General features: G+C 37.9%; 1 protein-coding gene across 1 annotated transcript in view; it reads right to left on the reverse strand.

Moving 5' to 3' along the window:
* Positions 1-23406: 23406 nt before the first annotated feature.
* LOC114650889 (tenascin-like) overlaps positions 23407-24310 on the reverse strand; it is a 585410-nt gene continuing 584506 nt past the window's right edge. The window contains exon 11 of the mRNA XM_051933682.1: positions 23407-23509. Coding sequence (XP_051789642.1) covers positions 23448-23509 — 62 coding nt within the window. The 3' untranslated portion in view covers positions 23407-23447. The remainder of the gene's footprint in view (positions 23510-24310) is intronic.

Raw genomic sequence — 24310 nt, forward strand, 5'->3', positions numbered from 1 at the left:
TTAATTCCCAGTCGGGTCACATTATGTGTGGAGTTTGCGAACTCTCTGTATTCATGTTGGTACCAGACTGTTTACAATACTTTCTCATGACCTTTCCTCTAGATAGCATGATGTTTTCTTCATTAACTTCATCCTTAGAAAATTAGAACAATCTAGACGAGAACAGACTATTCAGCCCAGCAAAGCTTGACAGTTCTATCCACTTAATTCTTCCAAATTAATGTTCAAAAAGTTTACACACTTTTATATTTTCATTGGAAATGGTGAAGGCGGGAGGAGTAGTAATTGGACATTAAAAAGTTGGTATGATGCTGTGAAAATTGCAAATGAATTGCAAACAAAGGTGACTATGTAGAAAAGTAAAGTAATTTGTTTTTGAAATTCTTAATAAAGTTAAAAAAAGGGCGAAAACGTTTTGAACGTCCCTCGTATCTGAAGTCCTACTGTCTACCACACTACTTGGTACCTTATTCCATGTGTGTGTGGTTCTCTATGTGTAAGGTGTGTCTTTACCTTTGAATTAAGGATGTTATTTTCCTTGCTAGATCTGCGCTACATGGGGACAGCCCCACCGAGTATAAAACACTAAAAGAAAAATGAAATGGGCTTGACATAAGTGAGCATGTGTGTGAGAGTGTAACTGGCATCCCAGGGTTGGTTTATGCCTTGTGTGCATTGCTGGATGGGTTGTTAATGTGTAAATGTAGTAATTTGGCTTCAAAAAACAATTTTTGGAATAATTATGAAATTCATGAAGTGCATTTCCATGTTGATTCCCAGTCGGGTCACATTATGTGTGGAGTTTGCAAGCTCTCTGTATTCATGTAGATTTTTCATGGGTACGCCAGTTATCTTCAGCATCCTAAAGCTGTTCATACTGTTGCAGTATAAGTGAGTATGTGAGTGTGACCCTCAAGGACTGACATCCCATCCAGTTCTATTTCCTTCTCTCTGCATCTTAGCTGCTGGGATTAACCCACCTGATGCTGGAATGGAATACGCACATTCAGTAAAAGAACATGAGTGAAATCTTAAAAATCTATAAACCTTATGTTTTGTTAGTAATATTTACTGAAAATCAATCACTGCATTTATCTGCAATACCAACTCCCGTCTCTGTGTGACATTTTATTGTGTTGACATTCTCAACGTTTTTTTCCAAAAATCTTATATTGTTGCATGTTGCTTGTATTAAGCTAATAAAAAATGCCTTTTTGTACTTCACTGAAACTGAAGAGAATCTTTTTTTTTAAAAAATGTTTTATCGTTATAGCTGCCTTTATGGATCATGGAACTGGAGACACAATTCTTTACAAGAGTGCCAAAAATTGGGAAAATGCCCAAGCATATTGCCAGAGTCTCAATATGGATCTAATGATGGTAAGGTCTTCAGAAGAAAACAGCAAACTCCTAACATTATCAGAAAAAAACAGTGCATGGATTGGGCTACGCTTGGAGACAGTCTCAAATATTTGGAAATGGGTAAATGGAGAGCAAGCACAATTTACAAACTGGGATAGCAAAGAGCCCAAAGTCCACTATGATAAGGAAAACTGTGCAACAATTGAGCAGAACCATCAAGGAAAGTGGTCTGCTATGCCCTGTGAAGAACAAAACCCCTTCATCTGTTCTAATGGTACATTTCTTTTAAGAATTAAACTGTATAAATGAACTTAGTACTTAACTTGCATGCATCAGTTTTTTATAAGTCACTTCTCATTAAAGAATTATACAAGTATTTTATGTATTGTTTAGCCTAATTATTAATAATCCTAAAATATTTTACAGTATTCAAAATGTGCTGTTGGTATTCTTTTATTACATTCTTAAGAATATTTAGGGTTTCAATTTAACTATGACAAACAAAATGCCATTGAGTCATGTATCTATCCAAAGAAAAAGCTATTTCAATTTTCTGTATTCACTACAATACAACAAAAAGTGAAAACAGAAAATAATATTAAGCTGTCCAGGGCGAGCAAATTGTTTTCAAAAGTCTTAATTTCCATAAAGTAGTATTGCATTTTTTGTTTGTTTGTTTTTTAATAGTTTCCACCATTTCAATAGGAACACAGCCAAAACCAGATTCGCAATTTCCTGTTAATCTAAATAATAGCATCAATAACGAACCACTAATAACCGAAGACATCCTCCACCTCCACACGCAAGCAGGTAATTTTTTGCCTAGGTATTCTATATGCTCCAAAGATTGAGGTCAAAAGAAATTATCTCACCATGGAAAATCATTTTGGTAGTGTGTGTTTTACAATAAATGATGAACAAATTAGACAGTAAGAGAGACAAATATTTGCCTTTTTGCAACACAAAAAGTCCATCCAAAATTAATTCATTACTGTCTTAGTTGACTACTGTATGATTTGTCATTCCACAGCCTAAATGCTAAAGGTACATAATGTCTCTGATATGACATTTGCCTTATTTTGCAGAATTCTATCACTTGTCAAGCTACTAAAACAGAATTTGTAGCAGAAGGGATGAGCATAATTATTAAGGATATGATCAAAGTCTTTTGGGCCAAGGTCTACATATATCTGTTCTTCAAAGGTCAAGTTCAGGTTTATTCTCATGCATACCAGGAAATTATTAAAGTGGCAATAATAAGCTTAAAATACCAAGCTTAGAATTAATTTTGGTTCTGTCCACCACCACAATGGATTTGAAATGAAGCAATCAAAATGAGATTGAAGTGTAGACTTGTAGTTTTAATTTAAGGTGCTTAACAAAAACATTATATGGGCTATTTACAAAAGACAGACATTTTTATATGTGATCCCTCCATCTTCAGGGGCTCAAACATTTTTGGACAGATTAACATAATCATGAGTATAAGGATCATTTTCAATATTTTGTTGAAGATCCTTTGCAGTTAATGATTACCTGAAGTCCAGAACCCATAGCCTTGCTGGGTTTCCAGCCTACTGAATCTTTGCCAGGCCTTTACTTCAGCTGTCTTCAGTTGCTGCTTGTTTGTTGGACTTTCTGCCTTCAGTTTTGTCTTCTGCAAGTGAAATGCATGTCCAATTGGATTAGGTCAGTTGATTGACTTGATTATTGAAGAATATTCTATATCTTTGCCTTGAAAAACATTTGGTCTGCTGTAACAGTATGTTTTGGCTCATTGTGTATCTGTACCGTGAAGTGTTGTCCTATCAGGTTTGCAGCATTTGGCTGAATTTGAGCAGACAGTTAGCACTGTGCACTTCAGAAATCATCCTGCTACTTCTGCCAGCTGTCATATCATCACTAAACACCAGTGGCCCACTTCCTTTGGCAGTCATACATGTCCATGCCATAACACTGCCTCCACCATGTTTCATAGATTATGTGGTATACTACAGATAATGAGCTGTTCCTTCTCTTCTCCAAATTCTTCTCTATTCATCATTCTGGTGCATATTGATCTTAATTTCATTTGTCCAAAGAAAATTGTTCCAAAACTGAACTGATTTTTTTTTAATATTTACTGGCAAAGTCTGATCTGTTTTTCTTATGCTTAAGGATTACCAAAGGTTTTTATCTTGTGATTAACCCTCTGTTATTTATTTTCGTGAAGTCTTCTCTTGATTGTAGAGTTGGGCATTAATAGGCCTATTTCGCAGAGAGTGTCCTTGGTTTAGTTAAATGTTGTGAATTGTTTTTTCTTCACCAAAGAAAAAAATCTGTGATCACTTCCATGGTTGTCCAAATCTCCTGGTGTTGATGAGCTCACCAGGGTGTTTCTTCTCTTTAAGAATGTACCAGATGGTGGATTTGATCAATTCTGGTGTTTCTGCTATCTGTTGGATGGGTTTGTTTTGTTTTCTCTACCTAATGATGTCTTGATTTTACTTGCAATGACAGCTTTTTGGACCTTATATTGAGAGTTCACAGTGATAGCTTCCAAAAGACAATTTCACACTTGGAATCAACTCCAGACCTTCTACCTGCTTAATAGTTAAAGAAGTAATCAGGGAACTGCTCACATCTGACTATGGAACAGCTTTTCAGTCAATTGTCCTAATACAGAACCTTTGAGCTCCTGAAAATGGGGGGACCATGTATAAAAATAGCTGTCATTCCTAAATGGCTCATATGATATTTCTTTAAATCCATTGAATTAATGATGAAAGCATACACTTCAATCGTGTAATTATTTCTTCATTTCAAATCCATCCATCCATTTTCCAACCCGCTGAATCCGAACACAGGGTCACGGGGGTCTGCTGGAGCCAATCCCAGCCAACACAGGGCACAAGGCAGGGAACCAATCCAGGGCAGGGTGCCAACCCACCGCAGGACACACACAAACACACCCACACACCAAGCACACACTAGGGACAATTTAGAATCGCCAATCCACCTAACCTGCATGTCTTTGGACTGTGGGAGGAAACCGGAGCGCCCGGAGGAAACCCACGCAGACACGGGGAGAACATGCAAACTCCACACAGGGAGGACCCGGGAAGCGAACCCGGGTCCCCAGGTCTCCCAACTGCGAGGCAGCAGCGCTACCCACTGCGCCACCGTGCCGCCCCATTTCAAATCCATTGTGTTGAAATATTTGGAAATTGTGTCAATGTTCACCAAATGCATTGAAGTCAATGGAGAAGGATGAACTGAACTAGATTTGAGTTGATTATAATGTTTCAGTGGTCCCATTAAGTGTCCCCAAGGGCTAGGAAAGTGTCTGCAAACTATGCTGGACTGCATGTTATGGGCAAAAATGTGATTTATGCTGTAAGAAAGCAGAGCAATTTGCACCATCACCAAGTCTCGAACAACAAACAACACAGGCAGAAAAAGTACTACAAACAATATACAACAAATGGCCACAAACTAACAATCTATATATGTAAAATGAACTGTCTGTCTGCTTGTCTGTATGTTCTCTACACAATCCTTATACCCTTTCACTGATCTGGTCCAAATTTTGCATAGTTGCTCTCTATGTCCATGCAGACAACACAGACTAATTTGGAGCCCAAAATTTTGACCCTGGTGTACCAAATGTTCTGTTTTGTTTCCCTGTGTGCTACACTTTGCACACCAGTTCCACCTTCTGGCTCAAAGCAAATGAAACATCTGAACAGACTGAAGTCAGATTAGCAGACAAAATAACCAGAGCTAAGCATTATTTACCTGGGCAATACTGTGTGCTGCTGCTATCTATTTTAATATATCATGGACTTTTACAGGGGAAACTGAGTGAGGCTTGAAAAAGAGTGGAAGTGTAGTGCAACACAAAAAAATCATAGGGTTTTTATTGTTTTTTAACTCCTGCTTTGTTAGATTTTCTTCATAATTTAAGCACTATGAAATGTCCACAGTCCACCATGATAGCATGGTTACATACAGCAAAGAGTTTCCACAATTCTGTAATCCTGACAGACATTAAAAGAACAAATTCTCAACTCATGATAGGAGAGACATTGATAAATAGGCAGTGTGGATTATGGATGGGATGGCTAGCAATAACAACAGGGTCACCATTTAAAAACAACATAAACCTTTGCTTTCTTTCCGTAACCAATTCTATAAATACACCTGGGTAACGCCGGGTACTTTGGCTAGTAAGTAAATAAAATATAGATGATTGCACTCACAGAGTTCCAGTTTCAGCGCATATATTAGCCGTAGTTTGCTACGGCTCTGGCTGCAGCTGTAATGTCTTTTTTGTTTCACATGTATTTGTGCAGACGCTGCACACTTTTTTTTTTTATATCTATAAGATAGAGACGCTTAGTAAATAGTAATACATCTTTTGTTATTATTTTTATTTTACATGGTGTCCTGTGTTTTGTTCCACGAGTAAGGGGAGGGCTCCTTTAAGGCTTGTTTTGACTTGTAATTGTGTGCAAATGGCACTGGCAGCTCATAAGGATCAGTGCTGTATTTCCAGTGGCAGTACTCATAATATTCTCATTATGGTCAGCTAATGTATCCCTCAAATAAAAATAATGCAATTTTTAAAATTCAAAATATTTTTCAAACACATATGGGGTGGAAATCCAGCTGAGTACTGATTGGGTCATGACAAACACACACACAAAGCAGATCGGCAACAATCGTACAGTACACATGCATGAAAATTCTGCACATAGCTGCTATAGCTCTTTGATTCCATTGTAACACATCATTTTATGCTGAAAAAGAAAATATGAATAAACTGTCTAGAAAGTAAATGCATCCATGTGGATAAACATCCTATAACATTAATACACAACTTTGCTAAGCCTCATACTTTTTAATTCTAAATTTACAAATAAAAAAAAAACAAAATAAAATAATATTAAACACTAAAAATAAAACTCTAAAAAACAGTAAAAGAAGACATCGGACTAACTCTTCTTCTTCTTTCGGCTGCTCCCATTAGGGGTTGCCACAGCAGATCATCTTCTTCCATATCTTTCTGTCCTCTGCATCTTGTTCTGTTACACCCATCATCTGCATGTCCTCTCTCACCACATCCATAGACCTTTTCTTAGGCCTTCCTCTTTTCCTCTTCCCTGGCAGCTCTATCCTTAGCATCCTTCTCCCAATATAATCAGCATCTCTCCTCTGCACATGTCCAAACCAAATAATCATTTATACTTAGTCTCAGAATGAGATTTAATCAAATTGTTGAAAGTTTTCCACTGTTCAGACATACTGTCAGTATTCCATATTTCAATAAACTGTCTCAGAAGTTAGTAATGTAGACTCAAAGTTTGGGACCCTGTTCATTTTTTAATTTCTATTATTTGCCTATCTGAACTTTTCTGTTATGGAAGTTTAAACTGATTAAAACAGTATATTATCAAAAAACATGTTTGATTTGTTTATTATCATTAGTTGTATCTGTAATCTTCTTCTTCTTTTGGCTGCTCCCGTTAGAGGTTGCCACAGCGGATCATCTTCTTCCATATCTTTCTGTCCTCTGCATCTTGTTCTGTTACACCCCATCACCTGCATGTCCTCTCTCACCACATCCATAAACCTTCTCTTAGGCCTTCCTCTTGCCTGGCAGCTCTATCCTTAGCATCCTTCTCCCAATATACTCAGCATCTCTCCTCTGCACATGTCCAAACCAACGCAATCTCGCCTCTCTGACTTTGTCCCCCAACCATCCAACCTGAGCTGACCCTCTAATGTACTCATGTCTAATCCTGTCCACCCAGTTCAAATCTTAGCATCTGTAAATCTGCTACCTCCAGCTTTGTCCCCTGCTTTCTGGTCAGTGCCACCGTCTCCAACCCATATAACATAGCTGGTCTCACTACCATCCTGTAGACCTTCCCTTTCGCTCTTGCTGATACCCGTCTGTCACAAATTACTCCTGACACTCTTCTCCACTCATTCCACCCTGCCTACACTCTCTTTTTCACCTCTCTTCCACAATCCCCATTACACTGTACTGTTGATCCCAAGTATTTAAACTCATCCACCTTCGCCAACTCTAATCCCTGCATCCTCACCATTCCACTGACCTCCCTCTCATTTACACACATGTATTCTGTCTTGTTCTTACTGACCTTCATTCCTCTCCTCTCTAGAGCATCTCTCCACCTTTCCAGGGTCTCATCAACCTGCTCCCTACTATCGCTACAGATCACAATGTCATCAGCAAACATCATAGTCCACGGGGACTCCTGTCTAATCTCGTCTGTCAACCTGTCCAGCACAATGACCTAAAATCATTTGTTTAAGAGACAGGCCTTCTTAAAAAAACAGAATAGCCCTGCTCCAAGCTCTTCAGTTAATTACTCACTGACAGTGTTCAGATTTTTATTTCTCCTTTCTAGTTTGCAAAGCAGAATAAATCTAATAGCTAACACCTTGGCATGCTGCTTCCCTCTACTGGCTTCATCCAGGTTTGCACTGCTGGACATCTTTACATTTATAGAGTCAAATCAAACCTGCCTCACCACTGATGCTGTTTTTACAACATGTATCATAGAGATCCCCCTACTTGTACTTCAGATTCTGTGAAAATGTTGTGGCCTCACTGTTTCTGTCTTGCATCCTAATTTTACAGTGTCTTGTATTGTAAGATGTGCTGATACAAAATTCAAATGCCCACCTTCCTGCAGTCCCTGAAATCTCTGCTTGGCACTTTAGTTACCAATTTGTTTGAAAGCTGCTGCCTTTCCTTTGTTTTGTGGGTGTCTGCTCCCCCAGGATTTCCATATTCTGGTGTTAAAAGTAGCCAGCACTTATCCAAACAGCTGTATTGCTATCAGTGCAACCTCTTTAAAGGTTCTGATGAATTGCCTATGGTTGCAATTTTTATTTAATTTATTTCAAGACTTGAAGGCAGGCACTTAATAAGATTTATAATGTCTGAATATGTTTTTGTTCTCCTGTTTCTCTTAAAAACCTATTTATTTCACTAGCCTTATGAATGCTTAATGCTGGCTATCTCAGTTGATCTATGCATATTGAAAGGTACACCCCTTGGTGTTTTATCTTATTCTAACAAATTAATTGAAGACAAATCTTTCAGTGGTTTGAGATCAATGAACACTCTGAAGGATATTCTTACTGGCTCACAGGATTCCTTCCTCTTATGATCAGAGACTTGGCTTCTAGCCAGGTCAGCCTATAATAACAGCAGCAAAATGGATGTCAAAGTACTGATTTCAATAAACTGTTTGTAAAAAAACAACATGGCCTTTATCAAACTGTTGTTGATTGATATGCTTGTTTATTAAGAGCCCCAGTAAGATCTAAGTGGTATTTTTCTAAAAACTTGGCTTCAGGAATTTGCTTTTTAAATCTGAGAGGGATTGTGTTACAAGCTCAGAGTAAGTGGAAACGTTTGATAAAAAGTGTTATATATTGGCTGCATTTTAATTTAAGAATGTTTGATGGATCTGTTTTACAATAATTTACAAGTTTTGGCCTTAAGGAAAGGGTAACCCAAAATGTATTGGCTTAAGGGACATGAAGCCGACTCTTGGATATCACCAGACTACAGTATGGAAGACATCATGGCTTTAACGGACATTTACATTGTTGATAATTTGTCTGACACCAAAAAAGTTGGAATTCTGAAATCTAATAAGCTCAAGTTAGAAAGACATGAGAAGCCTTTTGTGCTAAAATATGTCATTTATAATGTCATTTATGTTTATGTTATGTATGAAAAAACATAACTAACTACATCAGATCCATAAAGCAGATCCATCAGATCCATAAATTAAACCTGTTTTGGAGTGTGGTGGCAGAGAAGGACTGGTGTCTGGTGATCCCCGTTTAATAAACAAAAGAAAATCTGAAAACAAAAAAACAAAAAAAATAATAATGTGCTTGCTGACAAGTGTTGCTCCGAATGATGACCTTCTTTCAGTCACTGGTCAGAATAGTCTCCATACGCAGAAAGGGTGGGATGAAATCATGTATCATCTGCCACTTGTGCCTTGGAGCTGTGCATGAGTAGGGAGAAGTTGTTAGCATTAGCGCTCCTTCCCATTCTGGGGTGGTATCACATACATCTACAGAGCCCATCAAGTGTCCCCAACAGGAGGTTGATGAACAAATTTGAAGTTATATGTAACCAGTCTGCTCTTTCTTTGTTTTTCTTGCTTTATTAAACTTTACCTAATCAATAAAAACAAAAGTGGAGACCTTTTATAATTAATTTATGGAAGGAAAGTATGATTCTTAATCTACATCATTCACATACCCTTTGCATATGAATGGCCTTCAGCATTTATTTCAAAATTAAAATATAAATATTTATTGTATGCAGTGGGTTGGCACCCTGCCCGGGATTGGTTCCTGCCTTATGCCCTGTGTTGGCTGGGATTGGCTCCAGCAGACCCCCGTGACCCTGTGTTCGGATTCAGCGGGTTGGAAAATGGATGGATGGATATTTATTGTAACTATTAATGAAAAGTGCTTACAGTTGCAGAGTTTAGGTTTCAAATGATTGTCTTTGTAGATACATGCATTTGGAGTTATTTGAATACTCAAAATTGTCCATGTATTAATGAGTGTGGGTGTACACGAGTTATTGGGAAGCTTCAAATTGGCCCCAAGTGAGTGAGAGCAGGATGTGTGGCTGATTGTGTCCTGTGATGGACTGGTGTCCTCTCTGGGGCTTGCATTCAATGCTCCCTGGATAGACAGTGGGTCCCCTGTGACTCTGACTCGGGTTTGAGAATGTTAAGTTACACTTTGATTATTTGCTAATGTTTTACTCCTTATTTTTCTGTTTTGTTCTCTCCTGTGGGATTGGAATTGATGCAATGCTGCCCTCTACAGGCACTGAGTCTCCATTTCATGCGCTTCAAACAACAGAAACAAGCACAACAAGGCTTCCAGAATTCAGTACCAAACTTCCTGGAACTGTGACTATCGAAAGTATGGATGTAACAAATCAAACCAATAAAATAACAGTTGCAAATTCAGGTCAGTATAAATAAATTGTTCCACTTTGATCTCCGTACCTTTCCACTGAACTATATTAGCCTTTCCCAATCGGCTTTCTATTTTCTGTCCAGTTCACTACACTATGTAAGGAATAATCCATATTAAAGCTCACCTTTAACTTTGTTGTATAAATTCTCACTGGGTGTTTCATTGTCTTTACTTTTTATAACTGTAGTGTTTTTCTTTTCTTTCATTTCACATTGTATAGACTTTTATTTGCCTGAACTTTAATCTAATAGAATGATGTATTGCAACAAAGAAGGAATGCCCAGTTTCATAGAAATGAGATAACCTTTTAGGTAAAATAAATATCAAATATAAGTATAATAAAGACTGTCTTGTATGATATTTTGGATATCTAAATGATTTTCTAATAATATTTTCAAAACTAACCAGCATCACTTTAAATTATTTTATAAGTATTCTTATATATCTATCTGTCTTCTTATAAATTACTGCAAAGGTTACAGATTCTGCTACAAACAGAATAGAGTTCAAATGTAATTGAAATCACATGACTAACTACACCAGATACATAAATTAAACCTATTGTTAATATGCTACATTTATTAGATTAATAATATATAATCTTCAAATGACCATAATATACCCTCCAAAATAAGGGTTTGGGGCTGAATTTTCATTGAACAGATATCATGACAATGCAGTGCTTCATGGTGCTTCTCCACCGCTCCAGGACACCAGTGTCAGTAAGCATCAGCAAGTGTGCCAAGTGATGACATGGCGTCTCTTCCAAGGGAAGATTCCTGCCTTGGGCCCAGTCCTGCAGGAATAGAGTTCAGCTGTCTGGGACCTGAAATTAAACTAAATGAGTGCTATCCATGGAATACTCAGCTACAGCATATGCATTTTGAAGAATTTACCATAAACTAAAGAAAAGCTATAAAATGTAATCATAGGTGTCATCAGAGCCATAGCACTGTGGAGGAAGTAATGTTTTTTGTAAAATGTGCTGCCTTGGATGTTAGACTCTTCAGGCTTCCTGTGTTTCCCAACTGTTTATTAAATTGAAATAACTTATCTAATTAAAGAATTAGGTACCACAGGTTACCACAGTACAGGCATCCTGCTGTTTGCCATTTTTTCACATGTCAATAAAGAGCTCCCCTCTGAATGATATGTGAGCACTGAACGGACAGTTGGGTTCATTTAACAAACTGGACAGTTATGTTAAGCCAATCAGCACTCAGTTGAGATTCTGGTTCTTCTGCATGTGTATCTTTCCACCACTGGACTACTGGATGTTAAAATTTCAGTAAAATCATTTTGCTTATTTTTCTTTCATTTCCCAAATGTTCCATTAAATGTTTTATATATTTATCATTATTACAGTAATATCATTCCACCATTTTTCATGTATCTTTTTCTATGGAGGCTGCATTTCATTTTCATTGCACCACAATTGTATGCATTTGTTAAATGGTGGATCATGTTCTGTGTGTGCATGCTTTGATCGCTGGTAGGCATGTTATGCACACACCATGTTAGACTACATATGATGGCAGCATGCATTAATGAGTGCCCAAATATTGTAAAAGCTTATAGAAGATTCATGAGGCACTTGTGGTCAAGCAAACATGGATGCCCAAATGACCATATTTGGATCCTTGTCAGCTGTTTCTGGGTAATATTACCATAGCTGCATCCTCAGGGCCAGCCCAAGCCTTTATGGGGCCATAAGCAGAACAAGATTTGCCCCCCCCACCACCACAAAACTAACATTGTCAATGCCTGATCATTTGCACACTAAATTTAACACACCCATTACCAATTTTATTATTTGTTGCTGTTGCTTACATTACACCAATGTCAGCCTGACATGTTTTCACCCTTCTGTGGTTTTTAATCTTAAAAGGTATTAAACTCGCCAAAGTGGTCTTCTGTTAAGGTGCCCTTTAATATTCAAAGTGAAGGTTTCCAAACCCAGTCATCAGGCTCCCCCAGACAGTTCAACTGAACCAACTGTGTGACTGATTGATTGGCTCTGTTGTAGAGGGGAGTTAGTATAGAGCAAAAAGTTGGAATATTATCGGGTGGCTTAGGGCTGGGATGAAAAATCCCTGTTCAAAGAGATACAGTACTTTGAGTACAGTACAGTGATAAGTTGTATACTGAATGTAGTGTGTTGAAAAGTAACCAAATAGGAAATGCATTTACTGTAAACATGTTAATTGCTTTTTCTTAAAAAATGTTTCAACATGTGCAAGTACAGAACAACTATCAACTTCAAATGAAATAAAATGAAATGACTTGTTTTAAAAATAAAAAAATTCAACCCAAAACAAAGTCAACATCAAATAAATTAAATAAATACTTAAATAATGACATAAAAAGAAAAGATGAACCTGTAAGAACATAACTATACCCTCAAACCCCCAACTAGCTAACATTAGCCAGACATACCCTGAATGAACTGAATAGCCCTATTTACTGTAGCTTCTGATTATGGTGAAATGCTGAAATTGGTCATGTAACTTACCTTTATCTTGCTGTTTTCTCATTTTCTATCTTCTTTTTCTTCATTCTTTTCTCTGCTCCAGAGAATATATCCGTATATATAATTCTTTGGATTTTTGTTTATCATTGGCTGAGCTTTCAAAGTAGCAACTTCCTTTTAATATATGACATGCCTTATGGAAACAGTAGTATTTCAGCAGTGACATTAAGTTTATTGGATTAACAGAAAATAATAATAATAAGAAGAAGAAGAATGCAATGTGCATTATAACAAAATTAGACAGGTGCATAAATATGGGCACCCTAACAGAGATATTACATCAATACTTAGTTGAGCCTCCTTTTGCAAATATAACAGCCTCTAGGTGCCTCCTATAGCCTTTGTCGAGTGTCTGGATTCTGGATGGAGGTATTGTTGACCATTCTTCCATACAAAATCTCTCCAGTTCAGTTAAATTTGATGGGTGTCGAGCATGGACAGCCTGCTTCAAATCATCACATAGATTTTCGATGATATTCAAGTCAGAGGACTATGATGGCCATTCCAGAACATTGTGCTTCTCCCTCTGCATGAATACCTTTGTAGATTTCAAACTGTGTTTTGGGTCGTTGTCTTGTTGGAATATCCACCCCTGCGTAACTTCAACTTTGTGACTGATGCTTGAACATTATCCTGAAAAATTTGTTGATATTGGGTTGAATTCATCCAACCCTCGACTTTAACAAGGTCCCCAGTCCCTGAACTTGCCACACAGCCCCACAGCATGATGGAACCTCCACCAAATTTGACAGTAGGTAGCAGGTGTTTTTTTTAGAATGCGGTGTTCTTCTTCCGCCATGCAAAGCGCTTTTTGTTATGACCAAATAACTCAATTTTTTGTCTCATCAGTCCAAAGCACTTTGTTCCAAAATGAATCTGGCTTGACTAAATGAGCATTTGCAAACAACAAGCAACTCTGTTTGTTGTGTGAGTGCAGAAAGGGCTTCTTTCTCATCACCCTGCCATACAGATGTTCTTTGTGCAAATTGCGCTGAATTGTGGAATGATGTACAGATGTACCATCTGCAGCAGGATGTTCTTGCAGGTCTTTGGAGGTGATCTGTGGGTTGTCTGTAACCATTCTCACAATCCTGTGCATATGCCACTCCTGTATTTTTCTTGGCCTGCCAGACCTGCTGGGTTTAACAGCAACTGTGCCTGTGGCCTTCCATTTCCTGATTACATTCCTTACAGTTGAAACAGGCAGTTTAAACCTCTGAGATTGCTTTTTGTAGCCTTCCCCTAAACCATGATACTGAACAATCTTTATTTTCAGATCTTTTGAGAGTTGCTTTGAGGATCCCATGCTGTCACTCTTCAGAGGAGAGTCAAAGGGAAACACAACTTCCAATTGACCACCTTAAATACCTTTCCTCATGATTGGACACACCTGTCTATGCAGTTCAAGGCTTAACGAGCTAATCCAACCAATTTGGTGTTGCACGTAATCAGTATTGAGCAGTGACAGGCATTCAAATCAGCAAAATTACAAGGGGACCCAAATTATTGCACAGCCAGTTTTTCACATTTGATTTAACTTCATACAACCAAATACTACTTCACTAAAAACCTTTGTTTCGGAAAACACCCCAGTACTCAGATGTTCCTAGGAAATGAAAGACATACCACTGTTATCTTTTTTGTTGAAAGTAGAGTAAATTATTATGCAGGCTGAGAGGGGTTTCCAAACTTTTTCATATGACTGTATATATATATATTTATCCGTTTCTGTGACATAACTTTTTTTGCAGCTTTTCGATGCAAAGACTGTAAGCCTAATGTTAGTCTGACCGATCGCATCCAATATAATGTCCTTTACAATGTGCGTTCATGCAACACGATTTGTGACACCAGCTCACACCAGCTTAACCTGACATTGTGTTTTTGTGTGATTACTGTAGACATAATATATCACAAAATATTAATATCTTCCCTTAAGATTATAAACTTCTACCCTTAACATTATAAAGTTCTGTCTGTCATTTTTTCCATTTATTTGTCATATTTTCCATATTAAATATTCCATATTTAACACATAGTATAACTAAAGAGATTTCGGATAAATCTCGTACGTTAAATCCGAGCGACATGGATCCATGCCAGAATATATGTCAAGATTTATACAGCACACTTTGTGTCCGACACCATGCAGAATGGCATATATTTTAAATTTAAAATACAGCGATTTTCCTGTACATTCCGGGTAAATTGCATTATATAGAAATGTGCTCTCCAAACTATTTTCTCCTTTTAATAACATGATGGGTGCCCTGTAAGTGGGAGACCCAAGAAGTAGCCTACCTGTGTTGTAGTTAGATTGCTGATTGAAGTTGTTTTTTGGCCAGACTGACATTTTGTTGAAAATGACTCGGCAGAATTGCAATGAAAGATGACAGGACACATTGGAATATTTGTTTCAGCTCAAAGAACAAAACGAAGGACATTGTTCTTTTTTGGACTTGAAAAGATACTATCATGAGAATGGTAAAATAAGTATTTATTTTCTTCAGGCTGGTGACAAAGTATAGACATCAGAAAAGTATGTCGTATCAGACAACCAGACCAGTTAAACTGTAGAAAGCATCTAATACATGCAGACACTGCTACACAGTGTTGTGCAGGTTCCCACCTCACAAGAACTAGCTCAAAGTTCTGTTCACTCAGATTAAAATAAATAAATTCACTTCATATTTCACCATTTCTATTTTGAACTAGTTCATGGTCATTTAATTTTGTATTTTTTAAGGAGTGAGAATAAATGACCCATGAGTTTACTTTTTTCAATAGAACCTCTTCAATGGATCCAGCAGCCCATCACTACCATTTACCATTTAGTATAGGCCTAACTGTTGTGAATATTGGTACAAAGTTATGTATTGTACAAGTGGGAAATAAAAGAGTACAGTACACAGTTATGTAAAGTCATTTTCTTAGTTTCCACATGGGGCCTATGTTCAAATAGTCTACAAACTACTCATATATAAAAAATGCATAATGCCCTTCAAACAACTAAATACATGTAGGCCTATTCTGCCTTGCAATGAAATTAATTATACTCTAGCAATTCAGACAAATGAAATGGGAAAGAGAATATTGAATAAAATAGTTTGCTCCATGTATAGAAACAATATGTAGACAGAAGGCACAAAAGAGGAACAATGTGGAATTGTTTTATTTTGTTTTATTTGTCTGTTGCGTCAATACTGCTCCTCTCGGAAATTATTTTATTCTAGAAACTTATCATAAAACCATAAGCAATACTTTCAATGTAATAGGTGGCCATTTCTGTCTAACACCTCACAACTAGGGGCTATTAACTTTACTGATGACCTCCTGAGTCTCTTTAAAATGTTGAAAGGGGAGTCGTACATTTTCAACATAAACAAAATTGTCCTGTTGCAGCTTTTAACAAAAATATTGTTCTCACGTGTGTCGGCAGTGACAACGATATGAATAGCTGCTGCGGTGTAAGCGAATTAGACTGTGCCATTACAGTTGGGATGTGCAGAGGGTCCACTGTTTGTATTTGTATTTGTTGGGGTAGCAAAAGTATTTGTATTTGTATTTGTAGGACAGCAAATTATTTGTATTTATTATTCAAATAAATGTCGATTTAAAAGTCGAAATCTCTCTTTTTGCATGCCTTATATCAGGCTATTACAGTGTACTTAAATAAAATACAATAATCATGAAGACTTTTTTATTTAAATACACTTTACTGAGTTATACCCAGCAACAAACACGTATAACCATATACAGTATCTCACAAAAGTGAGTACACCCCTCACATTTTTGTAAATATTTTATTATATCTTTTCATGGGACAACACTGAAGATATGACACTTTGATACAATGTAAAGTAGTCAGTGTACAGCTTGTATCACAGTGTAAATTTGCTGTCCCCTCAAAATAACTCAACACACAACCATTAATGTCTAAACTGCTGGCAACAAAAGTGAGTACACCCCTAAGTGAAAAAATGTCTGAATTGTGCCCAATTAGCCATTTTCCCTCCCCGGTGTCATGTGATCCATTAGTGTTACAAGGTCTCTGGGTGAATGGGGAGCAAGTGTGTTATCACTCTCACACTTTCTCACACTGGTCACTGGAAGTTCAACATGGCACCTCATGGCAAAGAACTCTCTGAGGATCTGACAAAAAGAATTGTTGCTCTACATAAAGATGGCCTACGCTATAAGAAGATTGCCAATACCCTGAAACTGCAGCTGCAGCACAGTGGCCAAGACCAGGACAGGTCTAACAGGTTTAAGAGGACAGGTACCACTCAGAATAGGCCTCTCCATGGTCTACTAAAGAAGTTGAGTGCACGTGCTCAGCATCATATTCAGAGGTTGTCTTTTGAAAATAGACTTATGAGTGCGGCCAGCATTGCTGCAGAGGTTGAAGGGGTGGGGGGTCAGCCTGTCAGTGCTCAGACCATACGCCGCACACTGCATCAAATTGGTCTGCACGGCTGTCGTCCCAGAAGGAAGCCTCTTCTAAAGATGATGCACAAGAAAGCCCACAAACAGTTTGCTGAAGACAAGCAAACTAAGGACATGGATTACTGGAACCATGTCCTGTGGTCTGATGAGACCAAGATAAACTTATTTGGTTCAAATGTTGTCAAGCGCGTGTGGCAGCAACCAGTTGAGGAGTACAAAGAGAAGTGTGTCTTGCCTACAGTCAAGCATGTTGGTGGGAGTGTCATGGTTTGGGGCTGCATGAGTGCTGCTGGCACTGGGGAGCTACAGTTCATTGAGGGAACCATGAATGCCAACATTTAATGTGACATATTGAAGCAGAGCATGATCCCCTCCCTTTGGAAACTGGGCCACAGGGCAGTATTCCAACATGATAACAACCCCAAACACCTTCAAAACGACCACTGCCTTTCTAAGGAAACTGAGGGTAAATGTGCTGGACTGGCCAAGCATGTCTCCAGACCTAAACCCTATTATAATTCATTTCATTTAAATATTGCTTTTCTCAGTACTCAAAGCGCTATTTATTGAGCATCTGTGGGGCATCCTCAAACGGAAGGTGGAGGAGCGCAAGGTCTGTAACTTCCATCAGTTCCGTGATGTCGTCATGGAGGAGTGGAAGAGGAGTCCAGTGGCAACCTGTGAAGCTCTAGTGAATTACAGTACATTGTATCAAAGTGTCATATCTTCAGTGTTGTCCCATGAAAAGATATAATAAAATATTTACAAAAATGTGAGGGGTGTATTCACTTTTGTGAGATACTGTAGGCCTATGCTAATATCCTCCCGGTCAAAAAAGAAATTAAACAGATGCAAGTATACATATAAATTACTGCTGTACTTCCAACCATGTGACACAAATGGTGACTGTGGAACCAACATGTAGGTGAACTAACCTATTATACTACCGTTCAAAATTACGCTGCCTGCCAAAATTCGCGTCACATATTGCATGTCTAACGGGGGAAAATATAAAGTGGCCTTGCGAAGTACAACGTTTTCCTAAAAGAGAAAGTGGAGTTTCCCCGAGTGCGCGTGTCAACGGGGGTGCAGCTTAAGCACAAGCAGGCAGACACAGACAATGCCTATTTGATTTTACGTTATTTTTTCCGAATACAAATAAATGGCAACAAATTCATGTTGACTTTATTCTCTACATTTACACTTTATTCTTGCCGTTTATGTCGAGATTAAAGTCGACATGTTGACTTTATTCTCGTATTATATTTTGTCATTAAAGTAGAAAGTCGTAAACTTCATCTTAAAATCAATGTTTAATTTACTAGATTTTCTCAAACCCCATCATAAGTTAATGTAGCACATCAAATGCTTTGTGTTGTGTTCCCCGACCCAGTTAATAATCACTACACGCTTCTTAAACTGACTTCGTCTTGCACTGAGGAGGCACCGGCAGCGATCACCGCACAGAATACATTTACTTCATGATATTCCTGCTCTCTGAACATTTACAATGCCAAGATAAATACTTGATATCATTTTCATGATGAAATACATTAAAGCAATCAGAGGACTGAATCTTAAAAACAAGTCAATTAAAATGAATGGAAAAAGAAGTAATTTAGCAGCAAAAAACGTCACTAATTAAGAAAAGGGTTAGAATAAAAACCTTTATCCACAGTAATGCTGCAGGACCGGTGTTGGAGACTCCTGCTCTACAGAATCACTCAGCTACACATCACTGGTGGTGCAACACTGGATGTTTCCAGCTCAGCTTGTGAGTTTGAGCAGCTACAGTGGTGCATGTTGTGCATCAGCAAAATCCAGCACTACACTGTTCTTTTGGCTTTAGCGAGGTCAGTCGAATTCAAATGAACAAGCGACTATGATTTTGCGATTATCTGTGAGGAATTAAGACAGCTAAATGATGATTGTGTTATTTCTTAATTAATGTTATTAAGGATCATTTTATTGTGGGATTTTACTGTTTTTCTGCTTTATTATGATTTTTTTCCCAGTTGCCAGCTCTTTTTGAAAAGCATAGGCCTACTAATCCCACTGCAAAATATTATTGTATAAATTATGTAATACTGTAAGTGCTATCTACTCAGCTAGTACAGTAATGTCATAATATTGTGTTTGATGTCCTATTAATACAAATAAACATACCCATTTGGTTGATTAACGCACTTTTATTCAACATGTCTGTAGGGTGTTTCTGGCTAGCAGCGGGAATTGAGGTAATTGAGTCGGATGTTTTGTCTGGCCCAGAGGAGCCTTTGGACTTGGGATCCACCTCAAGTGCAAACTATAACGCCTGTTGGTGGAAACCGTTTTGGTTAGGAATTCTTGTTAGGTTTTGACTAATCATTTTTGTACGGTTTTGGTCTTGGTAACAATCCATGTAACAAACTCTTGCTTTGACGTCTCTTTAATTAAATTCCAAAACACACTTATTGGATCATCTCTGACACTTCTGTGATTAACATCTTGTCAGATTGGGCATTTATTTTTTCCAATTCAAACATTATACTTGAAGCAGTGTACAAAGGAACATTCTTCACTCTCTGTTTAACGTTTGAATGAAAAAACACTTCTATTAATAATATAGAATGTAGAATATAAAGTATTTTGCTCTCCTGCATTGCTTCTTTTGGCTGTAATATACACTGAATATGAAAATGAACTATCCTAAGATGGAACCAATCAACAGACTTTCTAATGACCAAATAATTTTGATTACTAGTCCGTCTCTGATATTAAAAAGATAAACTAACTAAAATAAAATTTGCTAAATTTTGCAATCATTGTTATTTTCAACATGACCCTTATCTTATAAAGACAGGTTTTCCTAAACATTCCTAAAAGGTGAATATCAGTCTTACAACTTCAGAGTCTAAGAAAAAATCTTTAGGTCAGCTCAGATCAGGTCCAAACTGTAAAAGATATTAAATGAAATGAGTTGGGCAAAGATCAATCATCAGAGAGTTATGCTGTAGCTTCCCAGGGATGAGTTTGATGATGCATAGAGAGAGACTGAGAACATGAGAACTGTTCACTGAAGCCCCTTTTCTATTATTCTGTTAGCACAATCACTAAGCACTTCCTGATATTTCAAGTGAATAAAAATGTAAAAGACTTGGTACTCTTATGTGGACTGTTTAACTATATTAACTGAAGTCATACAACAATGTAAGTGAGATGTTAGTTGGAAAATAATGTTTACATAGGCACAACCATCCTACATTGATGGGACCATGCAGTTAGGGTTTTGCGAAGAAATTATACATTTTCTTTAAAATCAAAATAAGTAAGGAATGCATGTTCATTGTTCTAATGTATTTGTAACAACCACATCACATCCTGGCAAGGATCATCATGTCTGATAAATGTAGAGTTTGCTACAGCCTACTGAATTCAGATATGGACTTCTAGAACTTGCAAAAAGATGTTGTCATAAAAAACTTCTACTTTTTAAAGGATACTTCTTGAACATTTGAACAACTGCTTTTCTGTTTGACAACAGGGGTGACAAATAACATTGTGACTGGGACTCTGTATCTGGTTCTGGAAGACAAGACGTGGCAGGAAGCCTCCTGGTTCTGCAGGACACATTACACTGACCTGGCAAGTATCACTGACTCACAGATCCAGGGTAAGGTGGAGAAGACTATAAAGGATGAAGGGAGCAGGATGATTTGGATTGGACTGCGCTGGAATTTTTTGTATTCATCCTGGTTCTGGGCAAACGGAGACCAATTCAACTATAGCAACTTTGAAGAGAGTGTGACTGTCAATCGGGACTTCAAGTCTTGTGTGGCGGTTCATAAGGAGAATAGGTTCAAGTGGTCAAATGAATGCTGCAAATCACGTTTTCACTTTCTTTGCTTTGAAGCACAGTAAAAGTTTAAAAAGACACACAAAATATTAGTCAGCTAGTGTCTCTAAAATAATATTTTGTTTGAACCTTTTTCGCTTTGAGTAAAATTTCTTTATTATCTATAATATGCATAGCCAGTGTCCTAATTAAATAAATAACAGCTTACAGAATACTCATTTTACATATTTTTTTCATATTTTAAACAATTATTTGTCATATCCCCTTCTAGACTTGTCTTCTTCATTCTTTCTTACCACCTCACATCATGCACACCTAAAATAAGCCTAGTTTCTCTTTGCTGGAGATTCACTAACTGTCATAGCCTTCTAACAACATGGAGGCCAAAACTGCTCATATTATTCCAGCTGTGGCCTTATAAGCATATTACTCGGGATAAGGATACTTTCCCTTGATTTGTACTCCACACTGCATGGTCACTCTGTTCAGTTATCTAATCATTCCTGTACACTGACTGAGTGTCAGTATCAAGCATATCAGAACATTGATGAGTCTGCATGGACAACAGATTTTTATCTCATAAGTTTTACTCTAGACCCAGTATTGTGCCTTCTCTTCTTATCTGCAATAAATGTCATGATTTTACATTTAATCCCTTTGCTGCATTTTCATATTTAGGTTAATTGTCATATGCAGTATGAAACTGTTACTTGCATGCTTTTTTTAGACTTGTGACAATAGTACAAGAATGAGAAATAAAGACAATGGATGACAGCATACATATAACATATGAATTCAAAACAATATATGCAATATTTATACAGTATAAGCACATTTATTTATCAGAATGAGTGATTGTTGAGTAAAGTTGTGACCTATGGATAACAACCATATCTGAATCTACTGGTACAAGTGCTTATGATCCTGCATTGGGGAGAGAAAATAATCTAGCAAGATGGCTGAAATCTTTACCAGTACCTTTTGCTTTTCATTGGCAGTAGGAGTTATATATGTCATTGTGACTGTAGCGGCCAGCTCCATGCTACCAGATACCACCAGGAAACTGTTGAGCCCAACAACGTCCAGGGTCATGGCCACATGAGCGAGGCAAATGAGGACATCACGCAAAGCAAGGGGAAAGGTGTAAAAAGTGCTCCAGTGCTTTTATTTAAAACAGTCAAAACAAATAAGTTTCCAAAAAGTGCAGTGCAAAGTTCAATACATAATCCATAAGAATGAAGTGAAAGTGGAGGTTAATAATCAATCAAATGAATATTCCTTTAAAACCAAGGTTAAAATCAGCATTGCAGGAAATAGTCCCTTAAAACACGGCCCCTAGTGCAGTACATTAAAACTGCTGTCTACTCAGCTTATACTTCCGGACATTGCAGCTGAGAAGCTGAGAAACCACCTACCCAACAGACTCAGCCTTTTGTCTTATGTATTCAACTTGTTCAGGTCCCTGCTGCTTTCAAGGCCTCACAGTAGGGCTCCCAATCCGGACCTAGACTTGGGTCCTTCCCTCCCATGGACAAAGTCACTGACTCCTGCTGCCTTCCTGGTCTTACACAGAGCTGCACTCCTCCTAGTTGCTCTTTCTCTCTCTCTTAAGTCACTCAGCCGGACCAAACTATCTCTGCAACCTCAAGCATCGACCACACGCTGTCCTCCTGGGGCTCTTCTCCTCCTGACTGTCTGCCTCCTTACTCCTGCACCGGCTCTTCCCCGTTTCCTGTCTGCTTCACTCTCTACTTTAACCTCTAATCTCCCTGGTTTTCCTTCTTCCATTTTTTTTTTGTCCTTCATTCCCATGCTTGTGCATGAAGGGCAGGGCCGTCCGCTCCCACATCTCATGCCGAAGCCACTCAGACCATGCTACCACGCCCCACCCAAAGATATGAGTGTTAACAATATTAAAATTTGACAACCAGCCATGGACCTCACTTTACCACAGTCATGAATAGAAGGGAGCGGTGTTCCATTAACATTCTCAGTGAATTACACCACCCATTGTGGTGATTTGTAGCCCCGAGCTAAGCAAATGCCATACCAGAATGGAATGCAGTCAGCAAGGAAGGACTACACAAAGCACCTGTGCAAACTTACCTGAACAGATGAAGACATCCTGGTTTTCTTCAGATGTCTGAGGACGTAAATGATTGGTGAGTCTTCTTGGCAATATTCAAGATGTTTGGTGTAAACTTCAGGTCCTCAGTGAGGGTAAATGTAAGAAATTTAGTTACTCACCCTGTCCACAGCATCCCATGGAAATAAAAGTGTTACTTGACTCCTGCTTCCTGAAGTCTATGATTAGCTTCTTGATTATGATGATATTGCTACCTCAATACCACTGTGTCAGAAGATGCATCAGAACAAGCCACCCTTTATTGTTTGTAATCTAGCTTGTGACTGTAGTGTTATCTGCAGATTAAATGAAAGACTTGTGTGTGACCTCACAGACGTAGGTGAATAAGGAGTACAGCAGCGGGCTCAGCACGCAACACTGCACAGTATCAATAATGAGGGTCAGTGTAAGTGATTTTATCAATCCACACATGCTGAGGTCTGCAAGTTAGGAAGTCCAAAACTGAGTCGCAGATAGTGGTTGTTGATCAGTTTAGATGATACCACAATGCAAATACTGTGATGTAGTCTATAAACTCTACTTTGGTGTGTCACTTTGTATCATCTAGATGTGGTAAAAAGACATTGTTATGGAAACAGATTTGTCTGTGAACCAGTATGACAAACTGGAGGTCATCCATACTATCTGAAATGTGTCCCAGCACAGTTTCGTAAAGCATGGGAGTGAATGCAACCAGTCAATAAACATTATGACAGCCCAATTTGTTTTGTTTTTTGTTTTTTTTTTAGCCACAAGGATAATTGTTAAAAACCGTAAGATGGCTCTGTATTACATGACTTCCAGTAAGAGGGGAAATGAAACCTAACACCCAAGATTGTAAATCTTATGAAATTAGGGTAGACAACTAGAAATTGTAGGGGATGACCAATTTCACAATTGTTTGCAGACTTTTCAGCACAGTTTCAAATTTACAAAAGTATCACACACTTACCACTTTCTGAATGTGCTGCCT

This window comes from Erpetoichthys calabaricus, chromosome 1, assembly GCF_900747795.2.
Source record: "Erpetoichthys calabaricus chromosome 1, fErpCal1.3, whole genome shotgun sequence".
In the NCBI taxonomy this organism is placed as follows: Eukaryota; Metazoa; Chordata; class Cladistia; order Polypteriformes; family Polypteridae; genus Erpetoichthys; species Erpetoichthys calabaricus.